This window comes from Pseudopipra pipra, chromosome 5 (assembly GCF_036250125.1).
Source record: "Pseudopipra pipra isolate bDixPip1 chromosome 5, bDixPip1.hap1, whole genome shotgun sequence".
Classification (NCBI taxonomy): Eukaryota; Metazoa; Chordata; class Aves; order Passeriformes; family Pipridae; genus Pseudopipra; species Pseudopipra pipra.
Genome location: NC_087553.1, coordinates 19,436,239 through 19,451,392, shown reverse-complemented (window position 1 = coordinate 19,451,392; position 15,154 = coordinate 19,436,239). Strand labels below are relative to the sequence as shown.

The window sequence follows — 15,154 nt, the reverse complement described above, 5'->3', positions numbered from 1 at the left end:
GGGGTGATTCTTTCAGTCATATAATAAAGTTTTCATAAAACATGAATTTTGTTATTAGGGTGGGAGAGAATGGATGGGGACTTAGTATTCACTTGCTCCAGAAATATTTATAACACGAACAGCTTTACTGCTGACTGGATCATTGTGTAAAGAGAAATTTTCTTTGTAAAGTGAAAATTAAGCATCTAGAAATGTTCTGTATCTTTAAATGTTTTTCATTTCCCATCTTACTACTACTTTTTGTGTTCTTACAAAATTGTAGTTCTTTAAAAATAGTACTTAGCAGTCATTCTTATTAGCAACTCTAGTAAGAAAAATACAACAAAAATATGGAATTGGCAAAGAAAGAGTGCTGCTGGGCTGCCTGCCAGAAATTGTTTTCTCTGCTTGTATAGTTACAGCTCTATTCAGAAGCCAGCGTGGCTCTCTTGCAACTGAATAACCCTAAGGGTTTCCAAGAACTGAACAAGCAAGCAAAGAAGAACATGACTATAGATGGGAAAGAACTGATGCTTAATCCTGCTTATTTATTATGGGACCTCAGCTCTGTCAGTCAGGTAGGTGAATTCTGTTACAGCACATAAAGGTTACAGCATTTAAAAACTGCAAGTAGAGACTAACTAGTCAATTACAAGGAACATGAGATTTCTTCCAGAAGCTTGGAAGTATTAAGAATCAAGTACTTATGAGGTTGTGAGAACATCACAAGAACACTGCAATTCTCAAGTCAAGGAGGGAGAAGAATCAAGCAGTGTGACATTTAATTGAAATTTTCATGTTCTTCACTAAGTGAAAAATTTTGCCCTCTGCACATGTTTTGATAAAGTTGTGTGCAGTCAAGTCCTGAAAGATTTAATTGATACTGACTAGCAGATAAGCAGGTTTCCTGTGTGGGGCAGATAAAGGCTTTTATTAGCAAACACGATTATCTCATTCCCAATATGTTTCTTAGTAATTTTTTGCTTTGCAGCATCATTTATGCTGAGCAAATACTAATTGCTTCTCTTCAGAAAACGTTGAAGTCCTGAAATACAGATAGATGTCTGTAAGGAAAGGAGGCTTACTTTGAATCTTTTTTGATACAGAAAGGATGATTGGTTTAGAAACAGGAAATGAAATAACGAGGTGTCTATTCCAAGATAAGATTTTCTAAAATCTTGGGTTTTTTTCTCCTGCTGGAATTTAATTTTACAATAAATGTCAAGTGGCATGGGTAAAGTAAATGTGCCCAACCCAGAAAAGCTTGCAGTGTCTTTGTATCCTGTGAACAGGGCTTTTGGGGAACTCTTCCTACCAACCCTGAACTCAAACTTTGTTTCCCCATGTTGAAATTATGCATTGTTTTGGGAATGGATACCTAGCCAATGACATGAAAGCTGTGTTACTGCACATATCAGAATAGAAGGCTTATTTTGTGTCTAGCATCTGCAGTGAAATTGGTAATTGTTAAATATTTTCTTAAGTTTCCTGTTTCATTTGGACTTTAGAAATGTTCCTGTTAAGCGGCCTTAATTGTAGGTTTTAGAAGAGGTCATTAAGTTCTTATGAAAGGGAAAAGAAATGTGTTACTGTGCCATGTGACCTAATTTTGTTACTTAACTAATGAGTTTCTAATTGAAAAAAATTTCTCTTTAATAGAAACATATGGAAACATTTAGCTATTTGATAGTGAGTATTAGGCTAAGTTTTGTTGATTTTCTCCTGCTTAAATTCTTTAAAATAATAGAGCAGGGGAAAATTGCAGAGCTGCTACGTCATGACACTTCCAGTATATCTATATTAGGTGACCTTTAAACACAGTTTATGATGCAATGTACTTGGAAGGTCCCAGCCTCTTGGAACTGGATTTCTGAAAGGTAATGTTACTGATTTGAAATGCAGGAGGGTTTTTTTTTTTTACTGGGCTTCTTTCTATAAGAACTAGTATCACACAAGGCAGTGTCACCTTGCAGTGTGGTCAGCAGACATCCTAATGATCCCAGGTGGTCAGCCAATGATGTCAGAATACTGTATTATTCATCCTGATAATTCAGAAGAATATGATCCTTTATAAGAATAACTGTTATCGATCAGTGTACTTTTTATTTTTGAACAGCTAAGTCCTGAAGTGCTTATGCACCCGTGTGCTCAAGCACACTATCCTTACCTAGCTGAATCAGAACTTGAATTTTCTGTGTAGAATCTAAGGAGGGATTTTTTCTTTTTATAGTCCAAACAGGATGAAGACATTTCTGCCAGCCGTTTTGAAGATAATGAAGAGCTGAGATACTCCTTACGATCAATAGAGAGACATGCCCCTTGGGTGCGGCATATTTTCATCGTCACCAATGGGCAGATTCCTTCCTGGCTTAACCTGGATAATCCTCGGATAACTATAGTGACACATCAGGTAAAACCCAAACAAAAATACCAGTATGATGCTGTGTTTGCTTTGAAATGCAGTTATCCACTTTCAGCTAAAGGCTGCATTTATTTGGGAGAATAAATTCCCTGTCTCATCCATGGTTTTATTAAACCCCAGTATGTCTTTGTGTTTTAGCTAACCAGATAACTCAATATATGTCAAGCCTTTATTTAGTCCACTTTTCCAAATATTAAGGCTTCAGCTAATGTATACCCATGTCTAATTTCCTTATAGAGTCTATTTATAAAAAACCTGGGGAGAAGAAAATGTAATCTGAATCCACAGACACTCTCTCAGAACCAGTAATAACCTAATAAGCTTGTGTTGAGACAGGATGGATTGCAATTACTGGAACTGAGAAAGTGGCTACAAAAAAAAGTATCTATGCATTCTAAAAGTGTTATTTAAAAAGAGAAATTCAAGCTTCCTGAATAAGTTAAACAAAAATACTCTAGTAGCTTATTACGAATTTGGGAGTAATTTTGGTATCTGGACATGCAATAGGAGCTCTGAGCAACCAAAGTGGTAATAAGATACTAATTCAACTTTGGTTGCTGTCTGCTTATGAAGTTACTTGAAAGAGATGGAACAATCCTGATTCTTTGAATGCTGGAAGAGGTTCAGTTTGCTGGAAATTTTGTGCAGCCTGTACTTCATGAGAATTATAAATGTGCACACTGGGCCTGATGCAGTACCCAATGAAAGGAGTGTGTGAAAGTTTGTGTCTTTGTAACGAACTGGGTACAGTTTCTTAGTTAAGCAGCAGACTTGAAAATGGTTTTGTGTGGGAAAAATGAGATATTGAAGTCTTTATTTTGCTAAAATACTTTTACTTGTTTCATCTCTCTTTGTTCTTTATAATTTTTTTAGTAGATAAGTATCAAATATCTGGTGTGCCTGACCTTTTATGGCTTGGGGTTTTTTGTTTATTTGTTTCGGGGTTGGTTTTTTTTTTTTGCCTTCTGAAACTGTTTTTTGTTGGTGGTGACTTTCTTGTTTTAGGAAATATTTCAGAATGTGAGTCACTTGCCTACTTTCAGTTCACCAGCTATTGAAAGTCATATTCATCGTATCAGTGGCCTTTCTCAGAAGTTTATTTATCTCAATGATGATGTTATGTTTGGGAAGGATGTTTGGCCTGATGATTTTTACAGTCACTCTAAAGGTCAAAAGGTAAGCCATTATGAAAAGATATCTTACCAGAAGTAGATGTAGAACTTTTCTATGCTAATATAATAAAAATCACAGAAGTGGTACTTTAAAAGGGAGAGCAAATATAAGATTATTTCCCTCTGCTCTCCGCTCCCCCTTTTGTCTCGAAAGGTTCATTGTTCTTAACTACACAACTGTTAGCAAAGGTGCAGAATGGGCAAGGCTCTTGTCTGTGTTTGTATGTGTGGTGTGTTGATGTTGGGGTTGCAGAATTACTTTTTTTCATATTCACTGGTAGGTTTCAGGGGGTACAATGGTTCCTCTGTCAGGCTTCATGCTTTAGTTTGTGGTGTTCTCTAATTCTCCCACATTCTGTTAGAGCACTGGTAAGACTGATGTGGTGTTTGGCAGCTATCAGTCTTCCCTCCTTTGAATATTCCTTTTGTTTTGTGGGAAATACTCAAACCAGAATCAATTCTTCTGTGGGAACACTGAGGTCAGGTGACATTTAAACTGGTCTAGTATTTAAATTCCAGACACCAGCAATATCTTGCTCAATCTGTATATAATCATATATATAATTATTTACTGAAGTAGATATTGTTCCATGTTCATGAACACAAAGTAATTTAGTCTTTCAACAAACCTATTATCAACAACTGGAGTTAAGCAAGGAGAGCAGGCTGAGGAAACATTAGCAGTAGTTATGCATAAAAGGCTCTGGTTGCTAAGAGAGTTTTCATCCATGAGCTTGATCTACAAGAGTGGTATGGAGGGAAAAGGTAAATATTTATATATATTATTTATATTAAAGCAGTGAGTACACAAGGCACCATTGAATTAAACATTTCATGCAGGCAGATCTGCACACGTGTACACAAACACAGAAGGGTTGCACAAAATTACGCTACACTAAAATAGCTGTTTCAGTACTTGAGGATATTAGGAAGCTTTTAGTTGTTTTAAATCTCTGAAGATGTAGGCATATAACTGCAAAATATATTGTTACTGCATTTGTATTGTTCTTCAGTTATTCATCCCAGTTATGATGGAGTCAGTGTAGGTGCAGCATTGTTTGTGATAACCTGATCAGCACGTGTTTCAGTAGGAAATGTGCTGCTAAAATCTTGAAACCATAAGGCCTCAAGGAAAATATGTGTGGTTTTTAATGGCTCCCCAGTTGAAAATATACACACCTACACACCTTTTTTTATCGTGGCAATTCTTAGAATTATTTAAGTCACAGGGTCAGATGCTTCAGGGATTATGTTCAACATGTGCTGCTTATCTCATGACTGGTTAGTAATGAAGAAACATTTTGAGTCAGGAGAACAAGTGAACTGCGGAGCTATTTCAGAGTTAAGTTCACCCTTCCTATCTGGCAAACGAGAAAATACTAGTTTTTGTTGGTCTGTGGGTTGCAGAAGTAGATTTGGGAAGTCCTGCTTTCTATTTCTGGCCATTTCTGCTTGGCTGTGTGGCCTTGGGAATTCTTCAGTTCTTCCTTCTGTTTGAAACTGGTGACATTTATTTCACATGTGATAGGGTTTAAATACTGTTTGTAAAGCTTTATGAAATCTTAAGGTAGAACACACAGGGAGGCATTATTTTAAGTCTCCATATTCCAAGAAACAAGCTCAATTGACTTCAGTTTTGCCAGTCCTTGTCTCAGACTGTAATATTGTTCCAGGTTTACTTGACTTGGCCTGTGCCAAACTGTGCTGAGGGATGTCCTGGCTCATGGATTAAAGATGGTTACTGTGATAAAGCCTGTAATAACTCAGCATGTGATTGGGATGGAGGTGATTGCATTGGTAAGACAGCAATGTTAAATTTAGAAAAAGTGAACTGTTTGTTTTTCCTTACAAGAATAATTCTGTAATTGGTCATTTTGCTATAACTATAAAATTTGCTTCCTGTAATAATAATAAAAGAGTTGACTTAACGATGAAAACCTTATTTCTTGCTAACTACAAATTTCTATGGAAAATGACAGGAAGTAGTAGGGCATAGGAAAATCCTTATTTAGGTACCAAATTTGACTAGCTGAAAGGAAGGGGTTTGAAATTTCTTATGTATTATTGTATAATGAATATACAGTTTTATATATTATTTGGCCCCTTTTTAATTTCACTGATGATTGTTGAGTCTTCAGTCTAGATTTAACAATGTGGCTTAAAATGTGCCTTTCTTCAGTCACTTGAAGTTCTTATTTCTGGTGGGTTTTTTTCCTTCTTTTTCTCTAGGTAACAGTGGGGGTAGTCGCTACGTTGCTGGCGGAGGTGCAGTTGGAGGTATTGGGAATGGACCACCATGGCAGTTTGGTGCAGGAATAAGTGGTGTTTCATACTGTAACCAAGGCTGTGCTAATTCCTGGCTGGCAGACAAATTCTGTGATCAGGCCTGCAACGTCCTCTCGTGTGGATTTGATGCTGGTGACTGTGGCCAGGGTATGTAAAATGCATCACTGATAAACTTTCTGTTAGGGATTCTCTTGAGTTTCTTGACATTTTTGGTTCAACATTACTCTCAGACTGTGCTAAGATGCCCTGGTAGCTGGTAGCAGCTGAAAAAGAAGTCAGGTGATTCTTGTACTCACTAATCCAAACCTGGATCAATATTATATGCTGCTTTATTTAATAGTGACCAAGCGTGGGTGAAGGCTTGATACCTTAGAGAGCAGCAAGCATTGAACTGCCTGCCCCGAGAGACTTACATTTTAAGTGGAGAAATGAGATTTCAGTAATGCAAAGTGTCTTTACCTGAATAGGGACAGTCGAATTGATGATGCCTATAGCAGTTAAAAAAATTAAAGAACCTCTCTGATGCTGACAGTGTGAGTTCAAGTCTGTCTCTGGGCTCCTGCCAAAGGCTACTCTCAGTCACCTGTGCACTTGTCAGAAGTTTATTTGGTTATGAAAGGCTAGCAGGAATGAATGAAGTGATTGAAAGTTCTGTCTGGTATAGTTGGGGAAGAATTTGGCCTCTTTGGAAGAGTAGAGGCTCCTCTGCATCTCAGCTCAGACAAACGTGTTACTGGCAATTCTCTTGCCAGCTGTGAGGTTTTGTTCATATGAGAGTTCACAGAATTTGTTCTGTTGTGCTGTGGGAGGGAGAACTTCCATTCAGCCTATCTGACTTTGGAAGTTTCAAATCAAGATGCAGTGTAGCAGTGAAATCCAGTCACTGTAACATTAGTCTCCTAAAATGTGACAAAAACGTAATATGGGCAAGCTACTTATGACTGATACAGAATTTGAAGTGGCATGTGATAACAAGCCACTAAGGCTCTTCAGGTAGAGACTGAAAAGAATGATAACTTATACTGCATTTTAGCATTAGCATAGGAATGTCTGATAGCTTTATATATCTGAGTATGTTCTAGTCATCCATTATTGAAGATAAGCGAGCAAGAAACTGGAAGCTAGAGTAAGTGTTCTTTCACAGAGCTATCTCCCTGCTAATACAGTGAATTTAGCTGGGCATATTACAGTTTAAAACAGAGTGAAAGATAAATGTCACGCTGGAAATGGACAGAAATTTGTTTTGTTTCATGTTTTTGTTTCTTTTCCAGATCACTTTGAAGAGATGTACAAGGTGACACTTCAGCTTAATCAGACCTACTATGTTATTCCCAAAGGTGAATGTCTGCCCTACTTCAGCTTCAGCGAAATAGCCAAGAAAGGAATTGAGGGTTCATATAGTGATAATCCAATTATCCGTCATGCTTCAGTTGCTAACAAGTGGAAGACTATCCACCTGATAATGCACAGTGGCATGAATGCAACTGTGATCTATTTTAACCTTACGTTCCTAAATAAAAATGATGAAGAGTTTAAAATGCAAGTAGCTGTTGAAGTTGATACTAGAGAGGAACCAAAACTGAACACAACTTCCACACAAAAATCCAACTCTGATTTTAAAAGTATAACTTCAGTACCAGAAGCTGAAATGATATTTGAGGATATTCCTGAAGAAAAACGCTTTCCAAGAGTCAGGAGACGTCAAAATGGCACAAAAGAGAGTCTGCATGAAGAGGTGATAATACCATCAGTAAATGTGTCTCTTCTTCCTGAAAATGTTCAGCTGGAACTGCAGAACCTGGACTTAAAACTACTAAATGGTGATATCACTCAGAAAGGATTTAATCTATCCAAGGCTGCTCTCCTGAGACCTTTCCAGTTCTTAGCTACAGTGAAGAACATTATAGGCCTGGAAAAGAAGGGTGTGCATAATCATTCAGAAGATCAGAAGAACCATACCAGCTGGAAAAAGCCTTATAAAGATGTAAATAATGGCAAAATAAGAACTGTGAAAGCAAATGAAGAAGTTCCTTCACGGCCTATGGGAACAAAGGGGACTCTTGTGACAATGAACACAGATGAATCTATTTATAAAGTAAAGCCTAAAGCCACATTTGCCTCCCAGAGCATGGGGAAAAAAAATGAAACTCGAGAAAAAGTATTGAATGCACTCATATTAAGGGAAACACAGAAATCAAAACATACTGGGAATTTAGATACTGGAGAAGGTGCACAGGGAATGGAAGGAGAAAAAGAGCAGGAGCAGGTGGATACAAATAAAAGGGAGGGGCTAGTGGGAAGAAAATTACAGTCTTATGCTGGAAGTTACCAAGGCTTTTTGCCATGGGAGAAAAAGAAGTATTTCCAGGACCTTCTTGATGTGAGTATCTTAATGTCATTGCTTATTGGAATAGTTGCATCTTTCTGCATTTAGTGGAATACTGTTAATATGATTTCTATATTTGGAATGTGTTTTGCCTTTGATGCAAATGCTGATATTTTTTGAAAACTAGTTTTGACTTTTCACATAAAATCTAATTTGTTTATGATCTGGGCCTCTCTTAGCTAGGGTTAAACCAAATAGCCATTTCTGTTCCCTTTCTACTGCCTTTCTTTTGGTGAAATTCACTTTTTATTCATTGTATGTTGGCTCAGTGCTATTATTCAGACATATCTAGTGCTATAAGAGAAAGCATAAATTTTGTTTTGATAGCATTTATGCAAATTTGGATCCAGTTTATGTTTTAAAAATGTAGAAAATAGGTATAATAATAAATACTTACATTCTAGGAGTGAAATTGAAAGCCTGTGAAGAAGCTGCATATCTCAACTCTGTCAAGAAAATGTGTAGGAAATTTCCTCTGCTTCCAGCCAAAGCATTTTGGCAGTTTTGAAAACCTCTAGAAGAGAAGACTGTGCTTCATTTGGTAGCAACTGCTTTGCCCTTTTCCAAATAGCAAAGGGGCTATGCTTTTAAAATATTATCTCTTTCTGTTCATCTGAGATTGAATTTTGCATGAGGAATCTTTATATTCATAGGATTTCAGTTTATCAAATATGGATGAATAATCAGCAAAAAAAAGGGGCAATATTACAAATAAATCTGATGACAAACAGGGACTTAATTGTGTGTGAGCTGTTGGAGCATAAATATTAAGGACACCTTTTATAAAGTAGTTTTCTTCAAAGCATGAAAGCTTTAAGGAACAGGTTCCCTTTTCTCTTTTTAAAGAGAGAACTAAGGAATGTGAAGAAAAATATTCAAAAGCTCTCTTCCCATTTTCACGTGTTGCAAAGAGTTGACACCTGGCTGAAATGTTGTTTTTCCTGTGCATTTAATGTTTTCTGCCTTTTTCAGTAATGTAACCTTGATTTATGCCTGCCCTGCTCTTTAGGAAGAAGAGTCATTACTCAAACAAATGTCGTACTTTACCGAAGGGAAGCATTTTGGAAGGCAGCTGAAAGATACATTTGCTGATTCCCTTCGATATGTAAATAAGCTTTTAAACAGCAAGTTTGGATTTACATCTCGTAAAGTCCCTGCTCATATGCCTCACATGATTGACCGCACTGTTATGCAAGAGCTGCAGGATATGTGAGTATGGTTTTGTTTGGAATAATGTAAAACTGCAAGTAATTCTACCTTTCTGTTGTTGCTTTGCTGTAGCTGTTTCCAATGTGTTAATGGCCACTCATTACAATTATATTTTGAAAAAGAAATAAGAAATTTATTACCATATGATAGTTGTGCTAAAAAAAGGAGGCTTCTGAAGACCTTTCAAAATTCTAGATAAGAAATTATTTATAGGTAAGGAATGTTTCACGTCAAGGAACTAGAGTGCTAAATTAGTTTTTATTCTTATCTAGGTTTCCTGAGGAGTTTGACAAGACATCATTTCACAAAGTGCGGCACTCAGAAGATATGCAGTTCGCCTTTTCATACTTCTACTATCTTATGAGTGCAGTTCAACCACTGAACATCTCTCAGATCTTCGATGAGGTTGATACGGACCAGTCAGGCATCTTGTCTGACCGAGAGATCCGCACGTTGGCCACGAGAATCCATGAACTACCACTAAGTTTGCAGGTACTCTTTCCTTACCAATTACTTTCAGAGTAATTTCAGTTTTAAAGTAAAAAATTCTTAAAATAGAATGATTCACATCTTTATTTATCCTTGCCTATAGTGTCTGTAACATTTAGCAGTTTTTAAATACTGTGTGGAGCACATAATGTCATGTTCTACTTTATCATTGTTCTGTGGAGTCTGCAATTAAATTGAGTTATAGCAGCATCAGAATAATGGCTCACTGGTATCCCAGCTCAAGAAAGCAGTGTAAGTTTGTCAGAAAAAATCTTCACTGTGAAGAGTGGGATCCTTCTGTGCTTAGTCTAGTTCCTGCACACAGTAAAAGACTGTTCTGCCCTGAGGAACATGTAGTCTAAAGAAAGAATTGAGAAAAAGGGTAGCAAAGAAGTCATGCTAGTAAACAGTATAACCATATACAAAGACTCATGCCTCTGTTTTTCTAGGAATCTGATAAACAGAGACACAGTCTTACTAAGACTTGCACTCTTAGAGATGCAGGTAAAGAATGAAATGTACTCTTTCTGCTTTACAGAGAGGAAATGGGGACAAACCAATGAAATCATCTGTTTGTGACAGTGCACAAAATGATTGGCATAGCTGGAACACAGCCCTACTTTAGTGTGTTCCTGGCCTGTACCTTAATCAGAAAGTCTTCCTGTCCTTTCAGTTTACTTTTCTGTCTGTTTGCCTAATTTGGGATTTAATATGCCAATGTTACACTTTGGGTGTATAGGGAGTCCCATGACTTAGCACTTATTGAAATGTGATCTGCTGAATATTTAGTCTTTTTGTGGAAATTTCTTGTGTAGATAACATTGAATATGTCTACGTACCCTGGATTTTTAGAACTATGTCAGTGAGAAAACAGGATTATATATGGCTTTTTTCCTTCTCTTTCTGTTAGGATTTGACGGGTCTAGAACAAATGCTAATAAATTGCTCTAAAGCTCTTCCTGCCAACATTACTCAGATCCATGTTATTCCTCCGACTCAGGAAGCATATTATGATCCAAACCTGGTAAGAAACATTGGTCTTTAAAATACTTGTTTTCTTTGAGTATGTATTTATTGTGCTTTAAAAGCTTGTTTATGGACAGTGTCCCTCCTTGGAGATATTCAGAAGATGCCTGGGCATAGTCCTGAGCAACTGTGACCAAGTAGCCCTGCATGAGCAAGGAGGTTGGACCAGATAAACTCCCAAGATCCCTTCCAACCTAAATCAGTGATTCTGTAAAAAACCGTGATTCTGTAAAAACTGAGGTCTTAGGACTAGATGTTTCTTAATGATTTCAGTTGTAAATTTCTATTTTAATGATTAAATTCTCATCAAAACCTGCTGGAATTTAGATCTGAGCTTTAGATCTGATACTAATAGCTAAATTGCTTTTACAGTGATAATTCCTACATCAACCCATGCATTTGAAAAAAGTGTGGATGTACTCTGCTTCAAATCAATACATTTTCAAAGCAAAAAAAAATTGAATATAGAAATACTATAGAGTAATAGAGTATCTATTCCTTTTGGATAATAGAAGGCATTATGGATCCCAAACACATGCAAGCCATAGTAAAGAGATCTGCAAAATGTGTGTAGATAAATGTATATGAACACTGACTTTTTTCTTTTTTCCTTCCCTCTGGACATCTATCCTGCCTTGTATCAGGTTACATTATGAAGTTTTAAAAATATTTTTCCCTAAGTCTGAATTACAGCAAAATTCTATATCAAACCATTCTGTCAGCATGATTTGAAGAAATTAAAGTATGGATTTGAGAATCCTGTACAGTATGAGGACCTTTCATCCAGTTCAGCCTTACTTCACTTTGCCTCTTTATGGCGTTCAATTCATTCTGAAAAATTTTGTGAAGTAGAAAACTTTGAAGAATAGTAGTAATTAAAGGATAGCTGTGATGAATATATTATAAGATGAGTTAAAAATAAGTCTCAGTGATTGGGAACAATGTCAAATTACTTTAATCTTTTTGGAAAGTTAGTAAAATATTACTAATCTAAGCAGTAATGCCTAATGTACTAATGTTATCAGTCAGTTCAAATAGTGACAAAACAGTGTCTGTGTTCATCACAGAGGCCTAATTTATTTTTATTTCTGTTGTCTGCAACAGTTATATTTCTAGGAATGAGCCTACTACCATGGAAATATCCCTTAAGAATAGGTATTTTATTTTCCAGAATTGTTTTAACATATGTATTAGCTGTTGTGCAGAGTTTGCCTGGCCAGTGTTACTGGTGGCCTTTATCAGAGGAATCTCTGTCAAAAGAGTTAGAATTTCTGAATATTTTATTGAGAATGAAATCTAGAAGTTGCAATGTTTTTTGCCAAAAAAAATCTGTAGTTTTCATATATTACTTGTATGCATAGGAAATTGTGATGTTATGCACCAGTATTGTTTTGTTTTTTCCCTCAACAGTTGACCAAGAAACTAATGCTTTTGATTCCAGGAGAGTAAAGCATATGCAGGCCTTTCTAACTGTAATACAAGTTTTTCTACAAAGCACATCTTTATAACAGACTCTCTGTTTTTTAGTAACCTATAATCTAAACAGTGTTTTCTTGCAGCCTCCAGTAACCAAAAACCTAGTGACTAATTGCAAACCTGTGACCGACAGAATTCGTAAGGCATACAAGGACAAAAACAAATACAGGTATGTTGTTGCAGTCCTGTGAAAAGCTATGTTAGGTTTTGTAAAGCCATAAGAAGAGGATAAATGCATACATAACCAAAGATTGTATGTGTATGCTAACAAATCTCAGCTTGATTTATTTTAACAGTGGAACTAAAGAAACACAGTTATTAATTTATGTATATTTCACTGTGCAGAATGATGTGGTTTGTTATTTAGTAGACTAAATATTTCCGTGTTACTTGTGCTGTCTTGGGCCATATCCTAATTTGTGTTGTACAATAGTAAGCCAGAGTATGTCTAGATGGCTGTATAAACTGACTGCATGTAATGAGTGAGGACAGTTAAAGTAGCATAAAAAGGAGGAGTCCTGTACTGTCTTCTGCAGTCCTGTACCTAGAAGTTGTAAATCTACTTCATCCTTTCTTCTACTGAAGCATAAAAAAGAGAATAGAAAAAGCATATTAGACCTAACTACCATGTTTTCCTGTGAGGAAGAGGAGTGATAGGTAGGGAAGGAGGTGAATGAGAAAAACTGTTCCATCCCCCTTGGAAAAGGGCAGAACAAGCCACAGTCATGACCATAAGTTTGTTTGAATACTTGTATCTGCAGAGATTTGACTGAGATCAAATCTTTCAGGTTCTCTCAAATCTTTCTTCTCTGAAATGGGAAGTGGGAGGGGCAAGTACCAATCTCTTTCTCGTGATCAGTGATGGGACTCAAGGAAATGGCATGAGGCTGAGTCAGAGGAGGTTTAGGTTGAATATCAGGAAAAAGTTCTTCACCCAGAGGGTGATTGGGCATTGGAACACACTTGCCAGGGAAGTGGTCACAGAACCAAGCCTGTCTGATTTCAGGAAGCATTTGGACAGTGCTCTCAGGCACATGGTGTGACTCTTGGGGTGTCTGTGCAGGGCCAGGAGTTGGACTCAACCATGATGAGCCCTTTTCAACTCAGCATATTCTGTGACTCTATGAAATCTGCAAACCAGTTGCAGGCCAGTGAGGCTGTTTGCTGGCTAGAGCTTACAGCCTTGGCTCCTGTTCTCACCAGCAGCATTGGGCAGGGCCAGGTGGTCTCCAATGCACATGGTTGGTGGCTACAAACTCAAAACTGTAGAATGAAAGAAGGTTGCAGATGCTGCTTAGGGCAACTTTGGGGCATTATTATACATTAATTTATGGAACATGCAGTCGTGCTGTAAACTTTGTAATTCATTCCCTTCCCAGAAGAATTACTGCTAAAATGGAAAAGCTGACCAACAAATGAGGTTGAAAAACATTAGGGTGGGGGCAAGGATTTACTGTACTTAAACTGATTTATGGTAATATAGTTATATCATTAGGGTATGTGCTAAATGATTGTATTAATTTTGTGAGCTTCATAAATGGAGTAGATTGTCTCCATTGTCAGCAAGGTGTTTTCTTATAGCAAGATAAGAAAGGTGAAAAATGTAAGTGTAGTCCCACTAGTAAGACTGTTAACCTGGGGTCAGAGGCTCATAGTTTTTAAGCTTTCTGTTAGAATTCAGATCTTCGATTTATAGGTGGTTACTGATAAATCTACAGGAAAGTGATTCTGTGCAAGAGCATTGGCCAAAAAATGTAAACATACTGATAGAAAGCAAATGGCAAATTCTAATGAAGATTGGCCAGTCAGATTAGAAATGTTACTAATTTATGTTACATTCAAGATTAATATTTATTGAACCAGACTTCAGGTTGTTTTATTAATGTATAAATATTATTTTAACATTAAGGTTTGAAATCATGGGAGAAGAGGAAATTGCCTTCAAAATGATTCGGACAAATGTTTCTCATGTAGTTGGTCAGCTGGATGACATACGAAAAAATCCCAGGTATCCTGTTTTGTGATTCATTGTGATGAAGTTGTGAGGTGGTTTTAATTTTCTTCTTTGGCTGTTTAAAGTTTATATGTGTTAAAAGAATAATTTATTTTCGCATGTTTCTAAACAAAGCTAAGACCAATTTGAACCAAAAGTAATTCTATTTTTTTCTATTTGACTGAAGCTAAGTGACTCCTCTCTCTGTTATGTTAGGGCTTATCTGCTTTGTGTAGTTATTTTATACTAAAACTTGAGTGTGTATTATTTTGTTACAAAATCAATTTCGCATATACATTGTGCTTTCATGCTCTTTTACAACATGGCAAGAAGTATTAATATTATTTCATTTTTTAATATTTGATGAGAAACAGATAAAAGATGGAAGGTAGTCCTCTGTTTTTCACTCTGCAGGGGTAAAAGGTTTAGGTACTCAAATCTGAGAGTAGAGTCTGTAGTGTTGAATTAGGCTCCTGAAATGACTGTGATAAATGGAAAAAATCTGTGTCCTGGAATACATTGCACAGCAACCACCTTGCAAAGCAAAGGGTGCTGTGTTTGGGACTCCAGTCTGAAACTGCTTCGCAGAAGCCTTTAACTGTAGACCTGAGTCCGTTGCATAAAACTGGGTTTTGAGAAGACATTGTGAGATAATTTAGTAGCTAACTGTCTTAGAAATGGGCCAGTGCCTCCACTTTTCTCCTCTCCTTCCTTCT

General features: G+C 36.8%; 1 protein-coding gene across 5 annotated transcripts in view; it reads left to right on the top strand.

The window, feature by feature from the left end:
* GNPTAB (N-acetylglucosamine-1-phosphate transferase subunits alpha and beta) overlaps positions 1-15,154 on the top strand; it is a 42,530-nt gene that overhangs the window by 21,129 nt on the left and 6,247 nt on the right. For 4 of the 5 annotated variants that reach the window (XM_064654795.1, XM_064654794.1, XM_064654796.1 and 1 more), the window contains 11 exons: positions 396-557; positions 2,210-2,389; positions 3,407-3,577; positions 5,247-5,370; positions 5,803-6,006; positions 7,131-8,239; positions 9,255-9,454; positions 9,727-9,946; positions 10,854-10,967; positions 12,529-12,614; positions 14,355-14,453. In XM_064654795.1, coding sequence (XP_064510865.1) covers positions 396-557; positions 2,210-2,389; positions 3,407-3,577; positions 5,247-5,370; positions 5,803-6,006; positions 7,131-8,239; positions 9,255-9,454; positions 9,727-9,946; positions 10,854-10,967; positions 12,529-12,614; positions 14,355-14,453 — 2,669 coding nt within the window. Of the gene's footprint in view, positions 1-395; positions 558-2,209; positions 2,390-3,406; positions 3,578-5,246; positions 5,371-5,802; positions 6,007-7,130; positions 8,240-9,254; positions 9,455-9,726; positions 9,947-10,853; positions 10,968-12,515; positions 12,615-14,354; positions 14,454-15,154 lie in introns of all 5 variants that reach the window. The other variant, XR_010430643.1, reaches the window with a different exon arrangement.